This window comes from Chiloscyllium punctatum, chromosome 45 (assembly GCF_047496795.1).
Source record: "Chiloscyllium punctatum isolate Juve2018m chromosome 45, sChiPun1.3, whole genome shotgun sequence".
NCBI lineage: Eukaryota > Metazoa > Chordata > Chondrichthyes > Orectolobiformes > Hemiscylliidae > Chiloscyllium > Chiloscyllium punctatum.
This window is the reverse complement of record NC_092783.1, coordinates 51,352,880-51,372,086: the sequence shown is the minus strand read 5'-3', so window position 1 is coordinate 51,372,086 and position 19,207 is coordinate 51,352,880. Positions and strand designations below refer to the sequence as shown.

The 19,207-nt window shown below is 39.8% G+C and overlaps 1 protein-coding gene across 3 annotated transcripts in view; it reads right to left on the bottom strand.

The window, feature by feature from the left end:
• Nucleotides 1–19,207, bottom strand: part of LOC140467418 (solute carrier family 26 member 9-like) — a 112,934-nt gene that overhangs the window by 12,033 nt on the left and 81,694 nt on the right. For all 3 annotated transcript variants that reach the window (XM_072563761.1, XM_072563760.1, XM_072563759.1), the window contains exons 15-19: nt 12,535–12,627; nt 10,674–10,784; nt 9,352–9,624; nt 6,284–6,338; nt 1,172–1,317 (exon numbers count right to left, since the gene is read on the bottom strand). In XM_072563761.1, coding sequence (XP_072419862.1) covers nt 1,172–1,317; nt 6,284–6,338; nt 9,352–9,624; nt 10,674–10,784; nt 12,535–12,627 — 678 coding nt within the window. The remainder of the gene's footprint in view (nt 1–1,171; nt 1,318–6,283; nt 6,339–9,351; nt 9,625–10,673; nt 10,785–12,534; nt 12,628–19,207) is intronic.

The following is a 19,207-nucleotide window of genomic DNA, read 5'->3' as shown; positions in this document are numbered from 1 at the left end:
TCAAGTATGGTCTAGTATTAGATCATGTTTGATCTTAACCTTAAACTAATTCAATCATTTCCACCTGGCATTTGGACAACATTTGTTGCATAGTTCTGAATGTGTGAAGAATCACGTGGTTATAAATTAGGATTATCAGTCAGACTCACAGTATGGCGCTCTTGTTAGTGCTAGAAGCTAGATATTTAAAGTGCAGGGCCCTGGGAGTTCTTTGAAGATAAAAACAAAAATTTAATAAACAGATTGCGATTGTTTAAACACAAAAGCAGAAAATATGTGAAAGCCATTATCTGATTCATTTCTCAGGTCAATGTCTTGACTAGTCAGAGTCAATTTGCCTCTGTTAAAATTTAAACAAAGTTCGGCAGCCACCATTTCAATACCTCTACCAATCAGAGTCCACTTGCCAAGTAATCAGTACTCTCCTCTGGTACAACATAAATATTGTTTTCCATTTTCTTTGGCAAATAGACAATTTCTTGCCAACTGTCTTGATGAGTGCAAGATTAAAAGTTTCAACAAATGTGCGATTTTTCAGCGATACCCAAATTACAATATTCTTTATTTTGTATTACTAGGTGCTAAGTTTCGAAATAAATGCTTCATACAATAAAATCACCAAGGTGCACAATTGGAATTGTTTGATAGAGATAAGTGAAAACACGTGGTGAATTTAAGACAGTAACTTAACGAGGTAAGAGGTCTCATTGTGTAATGATAGTGTCTCTAACAATGGGCCAAAAGCTCCATGCTCATGGTCTCCTACCAGGATTTGTTGCCCATGGAAAGCATGTTCAGAATGTGGCAAAACAGGTTAATTGTCACTCTGTAAATCTTTCCAATGCACCTAAAGGCAGGCAGTAAGAGCAGGGAAACTTCCTGATCAGTATTCCTGCAAGAAACAATGGCAAGCCACTGTGGTATTTTGTCAGTACATGTGGACCAATCTAATAGAAGTCTACGGACCAGCCCTTGGAAAAATAACATAGGAGGATGGACAGATGGTCAGCCCCACAGCATGATGCATGTCAATGTAATCAACTCAATGTATGATCTGCTGGGTTGAATTAGTTATGATTTTGTTATGAATAACTGTTCTATCCAGGCACAAGGAGCAAAGTATTCTTTCATATTTTAAGTACATAAGGATTCTTAAAAGAAAATTCCTTACTTTCTCTTTGGCTGCATCCTGTCTGTTTTCACTCATCCTGGCCAATGCGTACAGGACAGCATCGTGCACTGAGAGGAAGAGACAACTTCGCTCCAGCCCACCCTCATCAAACATTCCACCAGATTCGATGTCTTCATACACCTGATCTGTTGTACAAGAATAAGAAAAACGCACAAGGAAATGGACTTAATGTCAATTTTCAAAAGCAGTAATGAACATCTCTCTTTTACTGTTTCCTGCCTTGAGAAAACCCACTTCTGTTATTGTCTTTTCCTTCTTAATGCACTCCTGTAGCATTTTTGTGAAACTGTTCTCTTTTCAAAAGCAGGCACACCTCCACAAATAATCAACAAAGTCACCAGACCTCTTAATGTCAATTGGTCAAGGATTGATGAGGCGTGTTTCTTTCAGACCTTGGCCATGGACCTGCAGGACGATTTTCTGTAATCTGAATCTGAATCTGGATGATCGATTTAAGGGTGAGAGTTCACAGAGCTGTGGAGAAAGTGTTGGCTGGTGGGAATAATTAGAGCTGGGACAGGCATGTATAGTGTCATTTGATGACTCTATGTTGCTGGCTCAGTTACGATGGAGAGGAATGGAGCTAAACTCTTGTTTAAATCACAAAAGTTTCAACATGACTGATTTGAATGTTGAAGTGCACACAAGTTTAGCTTCTTCTACAGGATAATAGATTGTGTTTAAATAAATTGACTTTAACGCAGATAAATAATCCCAGAACAGGCATCAGACAGATGGGTAGGCCTAAGTTCACTGAGTGGTAATTTATAGGGTATTATGGCTCTTATCTAGTCAACTTCTTTTGCTACTGTACTTTCATTACCAAAACACTGGAGAACTGTGGTTGACTCTTAACTGACTTAGCAGTTTAAGGAGCTGTTAGGGATGGGCAGTAACTATTTTACATCCATACTTTAATAACATAAGGTATAATAAGTCAATAAAATGTACCCATGCTCATGCTGTGGTCAAAGATTTAATCAATGTGCAGTACAATTTATTGCTGAAGAATGTTCTGATAAAGAGGAGCTATTGCTATTATAATAGAAAAAATTTAAACTGAAACCCATTAATGTGTCATAAATCCATTAGCCTGAGAGATCAAATACCTTGCTGCTAATTAATCTAATGGCCATATGTTGCTGGCTGGTTCTGATGTGGTGATTGGCCCACAATTAAATTCCACAACATAATTCAGAACACAACACCTGTGTTTTTATTAAAAGGTGATATGATCACTATATCCTGATGTTCACTCTTGTAATTTTGTAAAATTGACCTGATGTGCTCCACACTGCCAGTGATGAAGACAAATTAGCGATCTCCCTTGCAAGCTCTGATGAGTATTATTATTAGAACATGATTTGGAGATGCCGGTGTTGGACTGGGGTGTACGAAATTAAAAATCACACAACACCAGGTTGTAGTCCAACAGGTTTAACTGGAAGCACACTAGCTTTCGGAGCGACGCTCCTTCATCAGGTGATAGTGGAGGGCTCGATCGTAACACAGAATTTATAGCAAACATTTGCAGTGTGATGTAACTGAAATTATACATTGAAAAATTGATTGTCTGTTAAGCCTTTCATCTGTTAGAACACAGTGATAGTTTCACTTCTTTCATGTGTAAATCACAAAACCTTTTTTTAAAAGTTGCATTCTCGGGTTAGCTGTTAACAATGGTGATAACTAGATAATATGTTGAAGGTGTTAGCCCCCTGTGTTCTCTGTCTATGACCTGATGTTTAGATTGATTCTCATCTAAAAAGTGAGATAACAGAGTTTTACATAAATTCATGCAGTTTTTGAGCTCAGAGTTCTACATGAATATATGCAGTTTTTGAACAAAGTGCTATGTAACTCTGCAAGTACAAATTCACTCCACAAAATATATGTGTGCATATGGGTCTTTGTCTCTGTGTGTGTGTGTGTCTGTCTGGGGTGGGGGTTGTGAGTGTGAGAAAGTGTGTGTGTGTAGTGAGTGCAGAGTGTCTTAAGTCTGTGAGGGGGTGCATGTGTGAGTGTGGGAGTGTGTGTGTCTATAAGGGTGTCCGCGTCTGTGTGTACCTGTGTCCGTGTGTATGTAAGCGTTTGTGTGTAGGAATATCTGTGTGTGTGTGTGTGTGTGTGTGTGTGTGTGTGTGTGTGTGTGTGTGTGTGTGTGTGTAGTGCAATGGTGATCACCTGTAATGTGACATGAACCCAAGGTCCCGGTTGAGGCCCTCCCTATGGGTACCGAACTTAGCTATCAGCCTCTGCTCAGTTGGGGAACACTTCAGTGGTCCAGGACATTCAGCCTCGGACCTTTGGGTGACCATCCTCCAAGGTAGACTTCGGGACAGGCAGCAGAGGAAAGTGGTGTTGAGGTTATGTGTTTGTCTTTTCCTTGTTATCAGGGGTACGATATTTTGTCTCACTGTTTGCTGCGTCTCTTCTGTCAGTCCATTGTTTCCGAGTGCGCATTCTAGTGCTGCTATGGTCTAAGGAAGAAACTATGGTCTCATTTGATGTAATGGCATTGTTCACCTCTGTCGACAAAACCGTAGCCAGAGAAACAATAGCCAACCTGCTGGACATACAGAACAGACAACAAGACGGGGGACCTATCAACAAAGACTGCATACTCAAACTACTGGACCTGTGCCTCATAACACACTTCACATTCAACAACCAAATATATGAACAAATCAACGACACACCTATGGGCTCACTCTGGACTCATAGCAGAAGCAGTAATGCAAAGGTTAGAACAAACAGTCTTACCGCAAATTCATCCCAAACTCTGGGTCAGATATGTAGATGACACCTTTGTAATCATTAAAAACACAGAAATAGAGAACACACACCAGATCATCAACGCCACACTCACAGGAATCTGATTCACTAGAGAAGAAGAAAAGGACAACCAACTCCCATTCCTAGATGTGATGGTACAGAGAACACCGAACAGAGAATTCACCACAAAGGTATACAGGAAAGCCACACACACAGACCAAGTCCAAACTACGAAAGCAACCACCCCAACACACACAAAAGAAGTTGCATCAAGACACTATTCAAAAGGGCCACAACACACTACAGTGCATCAGAACTGCAAAAAGAGGAAGAAGAACACCTATACAATGTATTCACCAAAAATGGATACCTCCGCAATTTCATCAACAGATGCCTAAGGGAAAGACAATGGAACGAGGACATGCCGCATCCCAAAGGACTAGCCACACTACCATACATCAAAAACATTTCTGAACTGACAACCAGATTAATGCAACCACTAGGACTCATAACAGCCCACAATCCAACAGCCACTCTCAGACAACAATTCACCAGGATGAAGGACCCGATACCCAGCATGAGAAAAACCAGTGTAGTGTACAAAATCCCATGCAAGGACTGCACAAGATACTACATAGGGCAAACAGGAAGAGAGCTAATGGTCCACATCCATGAACACCAACTAGCCATGAAACGACATGACCAGCTATCCTTAGTAGCCACACACTCAGATGACAAGCAACATGAGTTCGACTGGGACAACACTACTATTATAGGACAAGCCAAACAGAAAATAGCCAGGGAATTCCCAGAGGTATGGCACTCATCCACAGATTCAATCAATAAGCACATTGACCTGGACCCAATATACCGACCACTGCAGCGGACAGCTGGAACTGACAACCGGAAGCGGCAGATTCAAACCACTCCAAATGCCGCAGAAAAGATCACAGAAGCGCTTCACAGGAGGCTCCCAAGCACTGAGGATGTCACTTAGACAGGGGACGAAACGTCTGCAACACAAATTCCCAGCTCGGCGAACAGAACCACAACATTTTTAACAAGGTCAGGAAGTTCTTTGCGAAGGGGATGGTCACTCTGGATCCATATTCTATCACTTTGATGCTACATCATGTTGGACAATGTTTTAATTGTATTTATAATTTTATCTGGATATCTCCCTCTTGAATGTATACCCATTCCACAAAACTCTCTCCAATTCAGTAAATATTGGAAATGTTCAATTGGAGTCTGGCAGCACCTGTCCTGCAATGTTAACTCTCTTTCGCTCTCCACAGATGCTGCTAGTCTTGTTGAATGTTCCTAGTATTTCCTGTTCTTATTTCAGATTTTTAGCATTTTTTTGGAGGAGCAAGTTACCGAAGATCATGGAATATGTACTGAAAACAAAAAATGTTGGAGATCACAGAGGGTCAGACAGTATCTGTGGAGAGAGAACACGAGTTAACATTTCGAGTCTAGATGAAGTGAAGTGTGGAGGGACAGTATTTATGCAATTTTGGGGGTGGGGGAGTGCTGAGGATGAAAGATAATGCAGATTAAGTGATCGGAATGTGAGAATGGCAGAACAATGATGTGTCGAACTGCCAGACTGGAAAGAATAGACAGTCCCACTGGAGTGGGGGGAGGGGAGAGAGGACATGGTGACAGAGAATGTATTGAGTAAAGCTAAGAGAAAGGGAAGGAATGGGATTGAGTTCATAATCTGAAGATGTTGGACTCAATATTAAATCTAGAAGCTTCTTTTTCTTTTGCTTACATAATTCAGTGCTGATAGGTATCAAATAAACTTAGAGAGCCTAGAGATTATTGTGGGATTTGGAAATTGTCACACGGTTGCAGACAAGAGTGCTGTACTGAGCTTGGATTTGTTCAAATTGTCAGCCAAGTACAGAAGGAACATCTAACCTCAATTGGGAGCAGTTGGTAACAATACAAGCCGAAAGAACTGTGGATGCTGTAAATCAGAAACAAAAACAGAAGTTGCTGGAAAAGCTCAACAGGTCTGGTAGTATTTGTGTAGAAAAATCAGAGTTAATGTTCTGAGGAAGGGTCACTGGACCTGAAACATTAACTCTGATTTCTCTTCACAGATGCTGCCAGACCTGCTGAGCTTTTCCAGCAACTTCTGCAGTTGATAACAATACTGGATGCTCAGAATGAATATGTATGTAATATTCCCCCAGTATTGAAGTCCTCACCTGGATGGGCCAACCAGATCTACAAAGATGCTAACCAGAACTACATCCTCGTTAACAATTTAACAGATGGCATTTCAGATGTGGATGGTCTTACCTCGTATACCAGCCAGGTAAACCGTTACCCCAATCTTCTTGTAATTTGAACACATCTGTGCATCAAAAGAAGTTCCAAAAATAAGAAGAAGGAATTCTGAGCAAAGTTAGCAAACAATCTAATATGGAAGAGCAAGGTGAAGTTGCTCTTCATTTTGCCATCCAGCTTCATTTGTATTTTCAATCATCATTTTATATTCTCTCCTCTATCAATTCCAAATTAAAAGGATTAACTGATCATTCACTGTTCCTCTTTGCTGAACCTTATTGTGCATATAATGGCTGCTGAACCTGCTGAAATAACACCAGTCACTCGGTATTAAAATAACTCATTGTATTTATACATTGTATATTTGTAATTCTATGGAAGTGATTTTTGATGTGATAAAGGACAACATGAATGATCATATAGTCCCCTAACTTACTATATTCAAAATTCTAAACTTTTATAATGCATAGTTTTAAATAACTCAGTGCATTAATTGAAAAGTTTTTCAGAGTGTTTTCAGTTGGCAAGGGATCACCAGGACACACAAAATGCGATTCACAATGTCAAAGTCTTCTTAGAGAATTTTCTTTTTGTTAAACATTAACTGTGGTCAATAATCACTGGTGAAAGATGTTAGCAAGCAGCATAACAGGAGACATTTTTCACTAGGAGAAAGTGCGGACTGCAGATGCTGGAGATCAGAGCTGAAAAATGTGTTGCTGGAAAAGCGCAGCAGGTCAGGCAGCATCCAAGGAGCAGGAGAATCGACGCTTCGGGCATTCCTGAAAAAGGGCTTATGCCCGAAGCATCGATTCTCCTGCTCCTTGGATGCTGCCTGACCTGTGACATTTTTCACTAGCCTACTGGTGAGGGTCATTGTGGTGTAGTGGTAATATCACTAAACAAATAACCTAAACCTGCTAGTATCCTGGGAATAGGGGCTCAAATCTCAAGATGGCATATGGAAAAGCTTTAATTTAAAATTTTCAATTAAAAGCCAATTGAATAGTGACCATGTAACTGCCGTCTTTTGTCGTTAAATCCCATCTATTTCAATAAAATCCTTTAGGAAGGAGATCTGTCTTCCTCACCAGGTCTGGCCTACATGTAACTCCAGACTGTCCTCTTGGCAACTAGGGATGGGCAATAAATGTTGACATTTGATGAATGAAACAAAAGAGTTCTTGTCCTCTATGCTTTCACTGATATTTCCTGCATTTCCTTCATATATTTGCCGAATACCAGCCACTCCTGCCCTGATTGCTCCTATATTCGAGGCATATGTAGCCACCCCCAATCAGAATGGTTGCTGCCTTGTGAGGAAAGCAGAACTAGGCATGTGGTCATTTGAGTCACCCATGGACCTTCTCATCCTGGATTCAATTATTGAGGTGGCAGGAAGTGGAGGAAATGGCACACTGGCTCAATGATTTGTCCTCCCTGCCACCATTATCATAGGGAAGAGAAAATCTTGACTTTAGTGTCCAAAATAATTCTGATTGCAGTTTTCAATATATTTATTGGCTGAATATTCAGTTCTCTGAGGCAGAGAATTCCAAGATTAAGACCATATGACAATGGAGCAGAAGTAGTCCATTCAGCCCATCGAGTCTATTATACATTCAATGAGATGATCTGATTCAACTCCACTTCCCTGCCTTTTCCCCATACCCTTGATTTCCTTAAGGATTGAAAATCTATTTATCTTGTCCTTGAATATACTTAACGACCCAGTTTTAAAGGCCTTCTGTTGTAAAGAATTCCACAGATTCACTACACTTTGTGCAAAGATATTCCTCCTCATCTCTGTCTAAAATATTTGACCATTATTCTGAGAATATGCCCTCTGGTCCTAGACTTTCGCACAAGGAGAAACAACCTTTCTGCGTTTTCCATGTCAAGGCCCCGAGTTTCTAGATGGTGCCTCTCATTCTTCCAAATTCAAACAAGTACAGGCCCAACTACTCAACTTCTCTTTATAAGACAGGCCCTCCATAAGTGGTATCAACCTTGTGAATTTTCTCTGGACTGCCTCCAATGCCAATATATCTTTTTCTCAGATTAGAGGCCCAAAACTGTTCACACTATTCCATCTATGGCCTAACAGTTGCCTTGTATAGTTTTAGCAAGATCTCCCTACCTTCATTCGCTTGAAGTAAGGGCTACCATTTCATTTGCCTTCTCTATTACCCATTGAACTAATCCTCTGAAGGAACTTTCCCCTCATCTCAGTCCTAAGTGACAAAGACTTCTAGTTCTGTGCTGTATGGTCAGAAGAAAACACCTCTCAACATCTACCAACTGAAGCCATTCAGATATTTTTACCTTTCAGTGAGATGATCAGATCAAAAGGGTTGTTCTAGGAATTTTCCTCACTGTCAGCCATCTTATGCAACTCATGCTCATTATTGCCCATTGAGACTATAATGTGGCAAATAACTGGGAGGCAATCATCTTTGGTTTGAAGGTAAGATGCTGCACTCATAGTTGAAGAATGTTTATTGAAATTTTATCTTCAATTCATAAAAGACTTTTGGGCACTGAAAGTAAAGTGGCCATGAACACTTTTCTATCTAAATCAACAGTAACAAGGCTTGTGCCCCTTGCATTCCATTTGCTCTAGGCTTGCAAATGACTCAACCTTGTAAATAGATTTTAAAGTTGGGAGATTTTATTCTTGCAGTAATGGAGCAGATATCTACAAATCTCAGCGCATTAATGTTTTCCCACTGGTGAATATAGTGTAATACAATTGCGAACAACATGGAATCAGGGACATTGGTGCATCTATTATATTATAGCCATGAGTTCCTAAGCTATCATGGAATTAGCCCTCTCATTTACATCTTCAATTTTATCTAAGAACAATTGCCTTTGGAGAAGATTTTTTTCTCACAGGGATTGGTTCTTCACTTTCTCTTTCAATCTCACTAACTCTATCTGAGGTTCTTGTTGGATGCTCTGTTTTCACTATCCTCCTGGATGATTTGTCTGTGAAACACAAAGATTCATGCAGACTTAGAAGAGCACTGATATAAGCATGCATTTCTGGCATTTCAATTGGTGAAAGTAATACTTACCTTGCCTAACACTTTAATTCCCATAAGGTCCACAAAACAGACTCCACTCATGTCCAAGACAAGAGTGTGAATGTCAATTATGGGGTGTGCAAGTTTGATGGGATCTTCAACATTTTCTGGATCTGTTGGGGGTTTTGGTGTTGCCTCGTGTACCCCATTGGGAGTGTTGACTGTGATGTAGGATATTCTGGGAGCTTCATCTACTGAGTTATTATTACAGTCCATAGCTGTTTCAGCTTCTACCTCTTTCACCAGCTCCTGTAGAGATACTTGCTGTACAAAGACAAAAAAGGAAGAATCTAATGAAATGAAAGAAAAACAGACCAATCAACAACTGTGGAAGGAACAGACTGACAAACATTTCAGGCTTTCAACAGAACTGAACAAGTGAAGGATGAACAAACGCTTTAATAGAATTGAACAGAGGACGGGAATGGTAAAATGAAGACCTCATTCTAGGATGTATCAGTAGAATGGATGTCCTGCACAATTCCTCAATCCAATCTTTTTGTGCATTCACCAAGGTCTTGACGCCATTCTTAAAGTGCTCAGAACTGGTTGCAATACTTCATCTGAGGTCAAGTGATATATAAAAGTCTGATTTAACTTGCATGCTTTAGTAATGGTCATCATCCATAAGCATAAGCAGGAATTGACAGAGACTCAGCAGATCAGGTCGGGACCCAAGAAGAGAGTTATGATTGAGGACAGTGTGTTTGTAATGTTTAGTCCTGGATTGGCGGGGAAGGGGCCGGGGTAGTCGTAGTGTTTGCAGGGGAAGGGGTCTGAAGCAGTCCTAAACTAGGTCTGGGAAACATGCTTAGTTAACTTCTGACCCCCATCAATCCCCAAACATACCTTCCCCACTGACTGCGTGGACCCAGTGCCTGGCCGGAAATAGAAAGTGGGCTGTTGCAGTCAGAGGCATTCAGGCCAAAGAGACAGTTGCCAGGTAATTGGGTAAGGGTTTGGGAGAGGGTTTATGAAAGGGGAAGCCCGGGGCAAGGACTGTCTCACTGAATTATATTCTGACTAAGGATCCAACTGTAAGAAATGAACAAGTCACAATCACCATGTAGAGAGACCACCCAACATATCCCCGCGCCCCTCCCATTTTTGAGAATAAATTTTAAAACTTCAGCAACTTCAAATCACATGTTTCCACTGCTGAGTTGAGAATAAGTTTGCTGTAAATTTGGCCCATTTGTGGTTAACTTTTGTTTTAAAATGGGAAAGGTTGGTCACTCTGGCATTTGCAGGGATGTGAACATTTACCAATTTGCAATCCTGTGGTCTATTGGTGCCATCATACCAATTCATACCTTGGTGCAGAGATTACTTGGTCTCCTTGCATCTATTTCCTGTTCCTCCTTTTTGACAGCTTTGAGATACTTCTTCTTGGCTAACAAAACCTTCACCGGATCAAATCCTGACTATAAAAGAGAAAGAAACATCTTAACTTGCCAAGAAGATACATCCTGTGCTTTATTGCAGAGCTCATGTTATTAATGCTTATTACTTCTTGGAGATACATGCACAAATAAACAGATAACCACAAACGCTCACACACATACACGCATGCACACACATACACATGCACACACAGAGTTTATTATGGTAGGCTTTCAGTTCAATCCAAAGGAATGTAATCAGTTTTTCTCTGAGACTGTCTATGAATGAATGCAAATCAAACAGGATAATTGAAATCTCATCTCATAAAGTGGTTTAGGATAGATAAGATTTCACTGTAGACGCTAAACATGATGCATTCTTCCCTTGGAATAGAAGTACAAATCTAATAGACATTTTCTTTGAAATCAATAATTGTTTTGAAAAAGTTCAAATAATGGGAGATTGTTTACTGTGTTTGAGGCATTGGTAACAGGAAAGTTATAGACTTGACATAGGACCACAGAGAGAAGATCAGGAATTTTAATCACAGGAGGTGTTAATAAATTGTGTTGTGAGTGGTTAATGATATTATAATGTTATTTAAGAAGGAATGAGGAGTTATTTAAAAAGTGACAATAAAAGTCTATCGAGTGAAAGACACAGCAAAGAACAGAGAGAGAAAATTGCAGTTTGAAAAGTTAAAGTGCATTGGGATAAATGGTTTTGTCCTGTACTTTTGATTCCATGATCATTTGTTCAGGTTGCTCTGGCACCTCAGGTGGGCAGAAAAGATCTACCATTTTTGATGAAGAACTGGACAGTGTCCTGAACAATATTTCTCCTCAACTAATGCCATTAAATCATATTATGAGAGTTTGCTGTTTGCAAATTGGTTGGCACTTTTCTTATATTGCAATGAATGCTAAACTTCAAAAGTATTCAATTGACTGTAAAGTGTTTTGGGACGTTTTGTGTTTGGGAAAGGCACAACACAATCATAAATCATTGTGTGTCACACTCTGATTGTTACTTTGTCCATGAATCATGCAGCTAGTTTTTGTTTGCTATTTAGTAATAAACAAGGAAAAACCATTTTATGATCACCTTAACCTTTTTATCAGCTGTGAATTGAGGAGATAAGTAGTTATGCTTACACAACACTACAATGTTTATGTCACTCTTGTGATTACATCGGGCCAGTTGCAATATGGAGAGTGAATAAGTCAAATTGTTTTTTGATATTTGGGGTATTCAGGGAATTTTACAAGTGTTTTGGGAATTGCATTTTGTCCATTTATTATGTGAAGCTTGCAAACACTTGTCAGATCCTGTTAGTGCAATTGTCAAACTGTGACTTCTAAATGGCATGTTCAGAACAATGTGGGTTTCCGTAAATAGGTAGGATATCCAGTCATAATGCATAGGCAGAACCTCTAGGCAAAACATAAAGGAGTTTGGAGTCATTTCCAATTGGGCTGGAGCAAAATGTGTTGGTAAGGAAAGGGAACATCACTTTAGCTATATGATCAGTTTGGAATTTTGTAGTTTTGTTTTGTTCACTGCCAGAGGTGCCCGAAGGAACAGTCCTGCACACAGATCAAAGACATAGGGAGAATTCACAAGAAGATTAAGAACATGCAGCAGGTATTAACATGTTGAGCTCAGAATCACAATTTATGTGATGTTTGCGGTTCCTTTGGGCATTAGAATGCTTATGTTCCTAAGTATGAAATTGTTGTAACTTAGATCTGTTTTACTAATTCAGGATTAAACCAAATAGAGCCATTTTACCTTTTTAATCACTTTTTTCCTGAAAAACTCCACATTAGCAAAATACAACGGGGAGCAGTAGGTTATGATTTTTATTCCACTGATTTCCTTTGCCTGCAGGAGGAATGAATTAATCAGTTACTGATTAAGGATGATTCTAATTAGACAACAAGTAGTTCAATGATTCATTCATAACTTTATTAATGATAAATTATACATGAATAAAAAGATTAGCAATGCAATATACTTGTGAAGGTGAATAACGTTGGTGAACAACCCCTAAAAACAGACACACAGTACTCCAAGGATTATCCCTCCTTTGTTATATTTATAATTTGTCCATGGATGCAGGTGTAACTAGCCCATTTATTGTGTACCCCATTTACACTTGAGGAAGTGGTCATGAACTGTCTGCTTAAATGGTAAAGGCTAATATGAGGCATTTTTTGTGGCTGCTTATAACAAATGAGTGGCTTGCTAGGCTTTTTCAGAGTCCAGTTACATATCAATTATAAAGTTGGGGTCTGGAACCACTTGTCGGCGAGACCAGCTAAAGATGGCGGACATTCTTCTCTGAAGGATTTTAGCCATCAATTAGAATTGCATAATGATCCAGTAGTTCAGCCTCAACATTGACAATATTAAATTATATTCCAAAAATTTATTTTTTCATTTGTCAGATGTGGACATTGCTGGCTAGGCTAGAGTTTATTATCCATCCCCCAGTGCTTTTGAGAAGGTGGTGGGGAGCTGCCTTCTTCAACAGTTCAAGTACTTTGGGTGTTAGGACTCCCCAACATGCCATTAGGAAGGGAGTTGTGGGATTTCGACCCAGTGACAGTCGAGAAATGACAATAGCTTTCCACGTCTGGATAGCATGCAATTCTAGGGGGTCTTGCAGGTGCCATATATCTGCTGCCCTTGCCCTTCCAGGTGATAGAGGTCACAAATTTGGAAGTTGATGTCAAAGGAGACTTACTGCAGTGTGTCTTATGGATGATACACACTATCACCACTGTGGGTCAGTGTGAACGGAGAGAATGCTGAAGGTGTGGTGTCAGTCAAGTGGGCTGCTTTGTCCTGGATGGTGTTAAGAATCTTGTATGTGGGAACTACTGCTCATCCAGGCAAGTAAGGATTTTTCTTCTCATCACCAAATCACCTAAGGTATTTTTCCAGCTGTTAACCCATGTTGTCTCCTTGTTTAACTTACATGGAGAGTCCATTAAGGACAATGCAGACCACCAAAGGTGAGGGAGATGTAGGGAGAGAAGGAGAGGGCCACCCAATGGTCTTAGTGACAGTATCTAACTCACTAATATGACTTATTCTTAATTGCTATCATATATTAAACTGTATCTTGTTGAGACAACAGCTCTCAATGTTAAAGTGCTCTAGTGATTGTTCCTGTACCAATATTAATTAAACAGGACTTTTGACTCAGCCAATAAAAGCTATAGCATCCTTTCACCCTGAAATACCACATGGCATTCGGTATTGGGAATAATTGCTCAATCCCACACAATAAGGCTCTTATACTGCAGTTGTAGGATCTTTACCTCTTAGCCAGGAGATCCAGGTTCAAGTCCCACCTGTTCCAGAGGAGTGTCATTACATCTCTGGACAGGTTGATTGAAAATATCAAAAAGGGTTCTTGTGGTGCAGTGGTAGTGACCTATCTCTGAGCTAGGTGAGCAGGGTTCAACTCCCACCTGTTGCAGAGATGTGAAATACCATCTCTGAACAAAGTTAAAAATCACACAACACCAGGTTGTAGTCCAACAGGTTTAATTGGAAGCACACTAGCTTTCAGAGCGTCGCTCCTTCATCAGGTGATAGTGGAGGACATAATTCTAAGGCACAGAATTTATAGCAAAAATTTACAGTGTGATGTAACTGAAATTATACATTGAAAAATATCTTGATTGTCTGTTGAGTCTTTCATCTGTTCGGATACCATAATAGTTTCACTTCTTTCATGTGTAAATCACAAAACCTTTTTTTAAAGTTTCATTCTCAGGCTTTTAAAGAAAAGGTTTTGTGATTTACACATGAAAGAAGTAAAACTATCATGGTATTCAAACAGATGAAAGACTCATCAGACAATTAAGGTGTTTGTCAATGTATAATTTCAGTTACATCACACTGTAAATTTTTGCTATAAATTCTGTGCCTTAGAATTATGTCCTCCACTATCACCTGATGAAGGAGCGACGCTCTGAAAGCTAGTGTGCTTCCAATTAAACCCGTTGGACTATAACTTGGTGTTGTGTGATTTTTAACTTTGTACACCCTAGTCCAACACCGGCATCTCCAAATCATCATCTCTGAACAGGTAGATTAAAAAATATCTAAAACCACAAGATAAGACAATGCATTGAACGCATGAGGGGGAAGATAAATTCAGAAGAACAAGTTCACAGATTTAAAGACTTTATTGCTTTCAGAACTGCAGTAGTCTTTCCAGTAGTCAGTACACAAAAGGAACTGGGGGAGGGACAGGGAAGGAATTAGTTGAATCTGCTGGTTCCATGAGAAATAACAGTGGTTGCTAGGAGAACATGACTTATAGCTACTATAAGATGAAAGATATGTTTTAAAAATGAGTCATCAGGGCCATTCATAATTATCATAATAGGTGATTTTGTTTTTATCAATAAGGCAAGTCTTGAACTAGCTTTAATAAAGTGTCTGATATGTTATTCCCTTCCAATTGCTAATACCACTAAAGTGTCAGCTACCTGGATCAGAAGAATTTGGAATTCCCCTTTTGAATCTCAGATGCTGATTACCTGAGCATTCTGGATGCTTGGGATCCAGGTAATGGAAACTTTACTGCACTCAGATAGTCCATGGCTGCAACTACTTGAAAAAAAATAGGCAATCAACCAGAACTAAGGGAAAATGACCAAGTGAGCAACAGTGCCCCAGACTAAAGCCTTTGCTACAGACCTAATAAGAAGTGTTGAAGAATCAGTGGCGGCTAGAGAAAGCAATAAGAGTCGTCACCTCTGATACAGCTGTGTGAATAAAATGTGAAATCTCAGTTGGGCAAGGGGGGAATATTCAGTCACAAATTTTAAACTAAAACTGGATGAGGAAGCTTGGAAGTATCAAAAGATAATACTTACAGCACACAGAGTGTTGGAGACAAAGCAAGCAGACACTGTAGGACACAGCTACTGCAGGAAATCAAGGCCCATAGAAATGCTTCATACTAAGGTTGCAGCATTGGGAACACCACAAAGTTAGAATTAGTACAAAGTACAAGTTAAAGGTTAAAGCAGACAGAATCTATAAAGAAGATAATTAGAAGACTTTTGAGGTTCTGATAAAAGCAGGAGATCCATAATTTAAACCATGGTTCTGGTGGGCATTATGAAACACAAGACTTTATTTTGGTTCTGGAGAAGGGTTATCGGACCTGAAACATTAACTGATTTCTTTTTACAGATGCTACCAGATATGCTGAGCTTTTCCAGCGACTTCTGTTTTGTTTATTTGGGCATGTTGTGGAAAAAGGTGTGTATTATGTAATTGGCTGAGAAAGGCAGGAAATCATCCTTTAATTTGCAAGGAAAATGTGGGAAATCTCCATTTAGATCACAAAAATGTGGGAGAATTCCAGTAAGTAGTACAGTTATACAGTTAAACCATGACTTAATGGAATTAAAAAGGTTAAAAGAAATGAAACAATACAGCATTGCTGTAGTATAGTTTAAAAGCTTGAAGGCAAGTAAAATAAAACAGCATTGTTATTTACAGAAGTTTAAGCCTTTGGAGAAGAAGATTACAACAGTATTTAGATTCTGCAGAAATAAGAACCTTTACATAATCAGAAAAGAAAGACATGGCAGGAGGACTTAAACAAATTATGAGACTTATATCAGGGAAGGGAAAAATAGAACATCTTGGAGAAAATAATTCTAAAAGATAAAGAATTGCTTCAAACTTAAATACTAAGATGATGAGGGCAGAGCAGTAGATGTGATCTATATGGACTTCAGTAAGGCGTTCAACAAGGTTCCCCATGGGAGATTGATTAGCAAGGTTAGATCTCATGGAATACAGGGAGAACTAGCCATTTGGATACAGAACTGGCTCAAAGGTAGAAGACAGAGGGTGGTGGTGGAGGGTTGTTTTTCAGACTGGAGGCCTGTGACCAGTGGAGTGCCACAAGGATCGGTGCTGGGCCCTCTACTTTTTGTCATTAATATAAATGATTTGGATGCGAGCATAAGAGGTACAGTTAGTAAGTTTGCAGATGACACCAAAATTGGAGGTGTAGTAGACAGTGAAGAAGGTTACCTCAGATTACAATGGGATTTCATCAGATGGGCCAAAGGACTGAGGAGTGGCAGAAGGAGTTTAATTTAGATAAATGTGAGGTGCTGCATTTTGGAAAAGCAAATCTTAGCAGGACTTATACAATTAATGGCAAGGTCCTGGGGAGTGTTGCTAAACAAAGAGACCTTGGAGTGCAGGTTCATAGCTCCTTGAAAGTGGAGTCGCAGGTAGATAGGATAGTGAAGAAGGCGTTTGGTAGCTCTCCTTTATTGGTCAGAGTACTGAGTGCAGGAGTTGGGAGGCCATGTTGCGGCTGTACAGGACATTGGTTAGGCCACTGTTGGAATATTGCATGCAATTCTGGTCTCCTTCCTATTGGAAAGATGTTGTGAAACTTGGAAGTGTTCAGAAAAGATTTACAAGGATGTTGCCAGGGTTGGAGGATTTGAGCTATAGGGAGAGGCTGAACAGGCTGGGGCTGTTTTCTCTGGAGCGTCAGAGGCTGAAGGGTGACCTTATAGAGGTTTACAAAATTATGAGGGGCATGGATAGGATAAATAGGCAAAGTTTTTTCCCTGGGGTTGGGGAGTCCAGAACTGGAGGGCATAGGTTTAGGGTGAGAGGGGAAAGATATAAAAGAGACCTATGGGGCAACGTTTTCACGCAGAGGGTGGTACATGTATGGAATGAGCTGCCAGAGGAAGTGGTGGAGGCTGGTACAATTGCAACATTTAAGATGCATTTGGATGGGTACATGAATAGGAAGGGTTTGGAGGGATATGGGCCGAGTGCTGGCAGGTGGGACTAGATTGGGTTGGGACATCTGGTCGGTATGGACAGGTAGGACCGAAGGGTCTGTTTTCATGCTGTACATCTCTATGACTCTATGACTCTAAATTAAAAGCTAAACAAGTGAACACACATTATATTTAATAGGACCTTCAGTTGATAATGTAATAAATTACCAAAAGAAGGCATGCATACTTTAGCAGAAATTTGGCAAGCGTTTGACAATTATTTAAGCTGAGAACAAATATTTTTTGAAAAAATGTGATTTAATTGAATAGTTTAATTTTAATTAATGATCTCAAAAGATTCATGTAAAACTATAAATATGTAGCCTTGAAATCAGGATTTGTCAGACACAGAGGTTTTGTTGGAACTATTGATGAGTCTTTATCAGATTTATACATCCCAAAGAAGATTTGACTTTGGACGAAACTTTTCCCATTGTGCTGGAAGCAGAGATCAGGATGAACCATGGACAAATACAGAGAGGTTTAACATTTTCTTTGAGAAGGAATACCCTAAATTGTTGACAGGAGGAGGAAAATATAATATCACCACATTAAAGGAGATGCTAAACTGTCATGTCTATATCGACTCAGGAAGATTTGTGTATCCTAATGAAACAAGATCAAAACTAATTGGAAATGATGAGAATGGGTGTCATTTCCTTGGTGATTAAACAGAAGGAATGGTATGTTTGGGCATGGCTACTGTACCAGGAGAAAGTGAGGACCGCAGATGCTAGAGATGTTTGAGTCAAAAAGGCTGGTACTGCTGCCTGACCTGCTGTGTTTTTCCAGTGCCACTCTTTCAACCATGGCTAGTGTACCCAAACCCAATGAATCATGAGAATATGCATTGACCTAATAGAGCACAAGACAGTTATGAATGAAATCTACCTTAAGTAGACCAGAGTTTCGCTAAATGGTATTGAAGTAGAGTCATAATGTCATACAGCACGGAAGAGATCCTTCTGCCCATCAAATCTGGGCTGACCTTTATCCAATTATTCTACTTTCCATCACTTGTCCTATAGTCTTGAGCATTATGAAATTTCAAGTGCTCATCCACATACTTTTTGTAGGTTGGAATATTTCCCTCCTCTACCACTTTCCCTGTCTCAGCAGGAGCAACAGATTGTCCAGTCTAATAGACATCACCATGTATGACAGTTTTCACACTTACCCAAGGACATTGGGGATGATTAAGGACCTTAACAGAAATGGTACAGTTGGTCACTCAAGAGGCAATGGACCAGCAGCATTGTACCTTTATCTGTGCAGCTCAGGGAGTTATAGAGAGGGACTGCTTGAACCTTACATCATTGAAGAACAATCGTCTATTAATGATTGACTCAGATTCCAATGAGGAGTGTCATGCTGACGACGATCTGCAGACCACACAAGGTCAAGATCAGAATCAAGGACAGCAGGACCCAAATTGAAGACCTACTAATCTTCTATAGAAACCTCCAGACTGCTTGAATTTATGAAGTCAGGGGTCTGTGGGATTAGATGGGAAAGAAAATTTGGAGGGAGACATTGTCTAAGGCAATTCTTCTAAATATGCTAGGATTGACAATGTCAAACAGTTTTAAGCAGGAAATCAGGGGAATCAC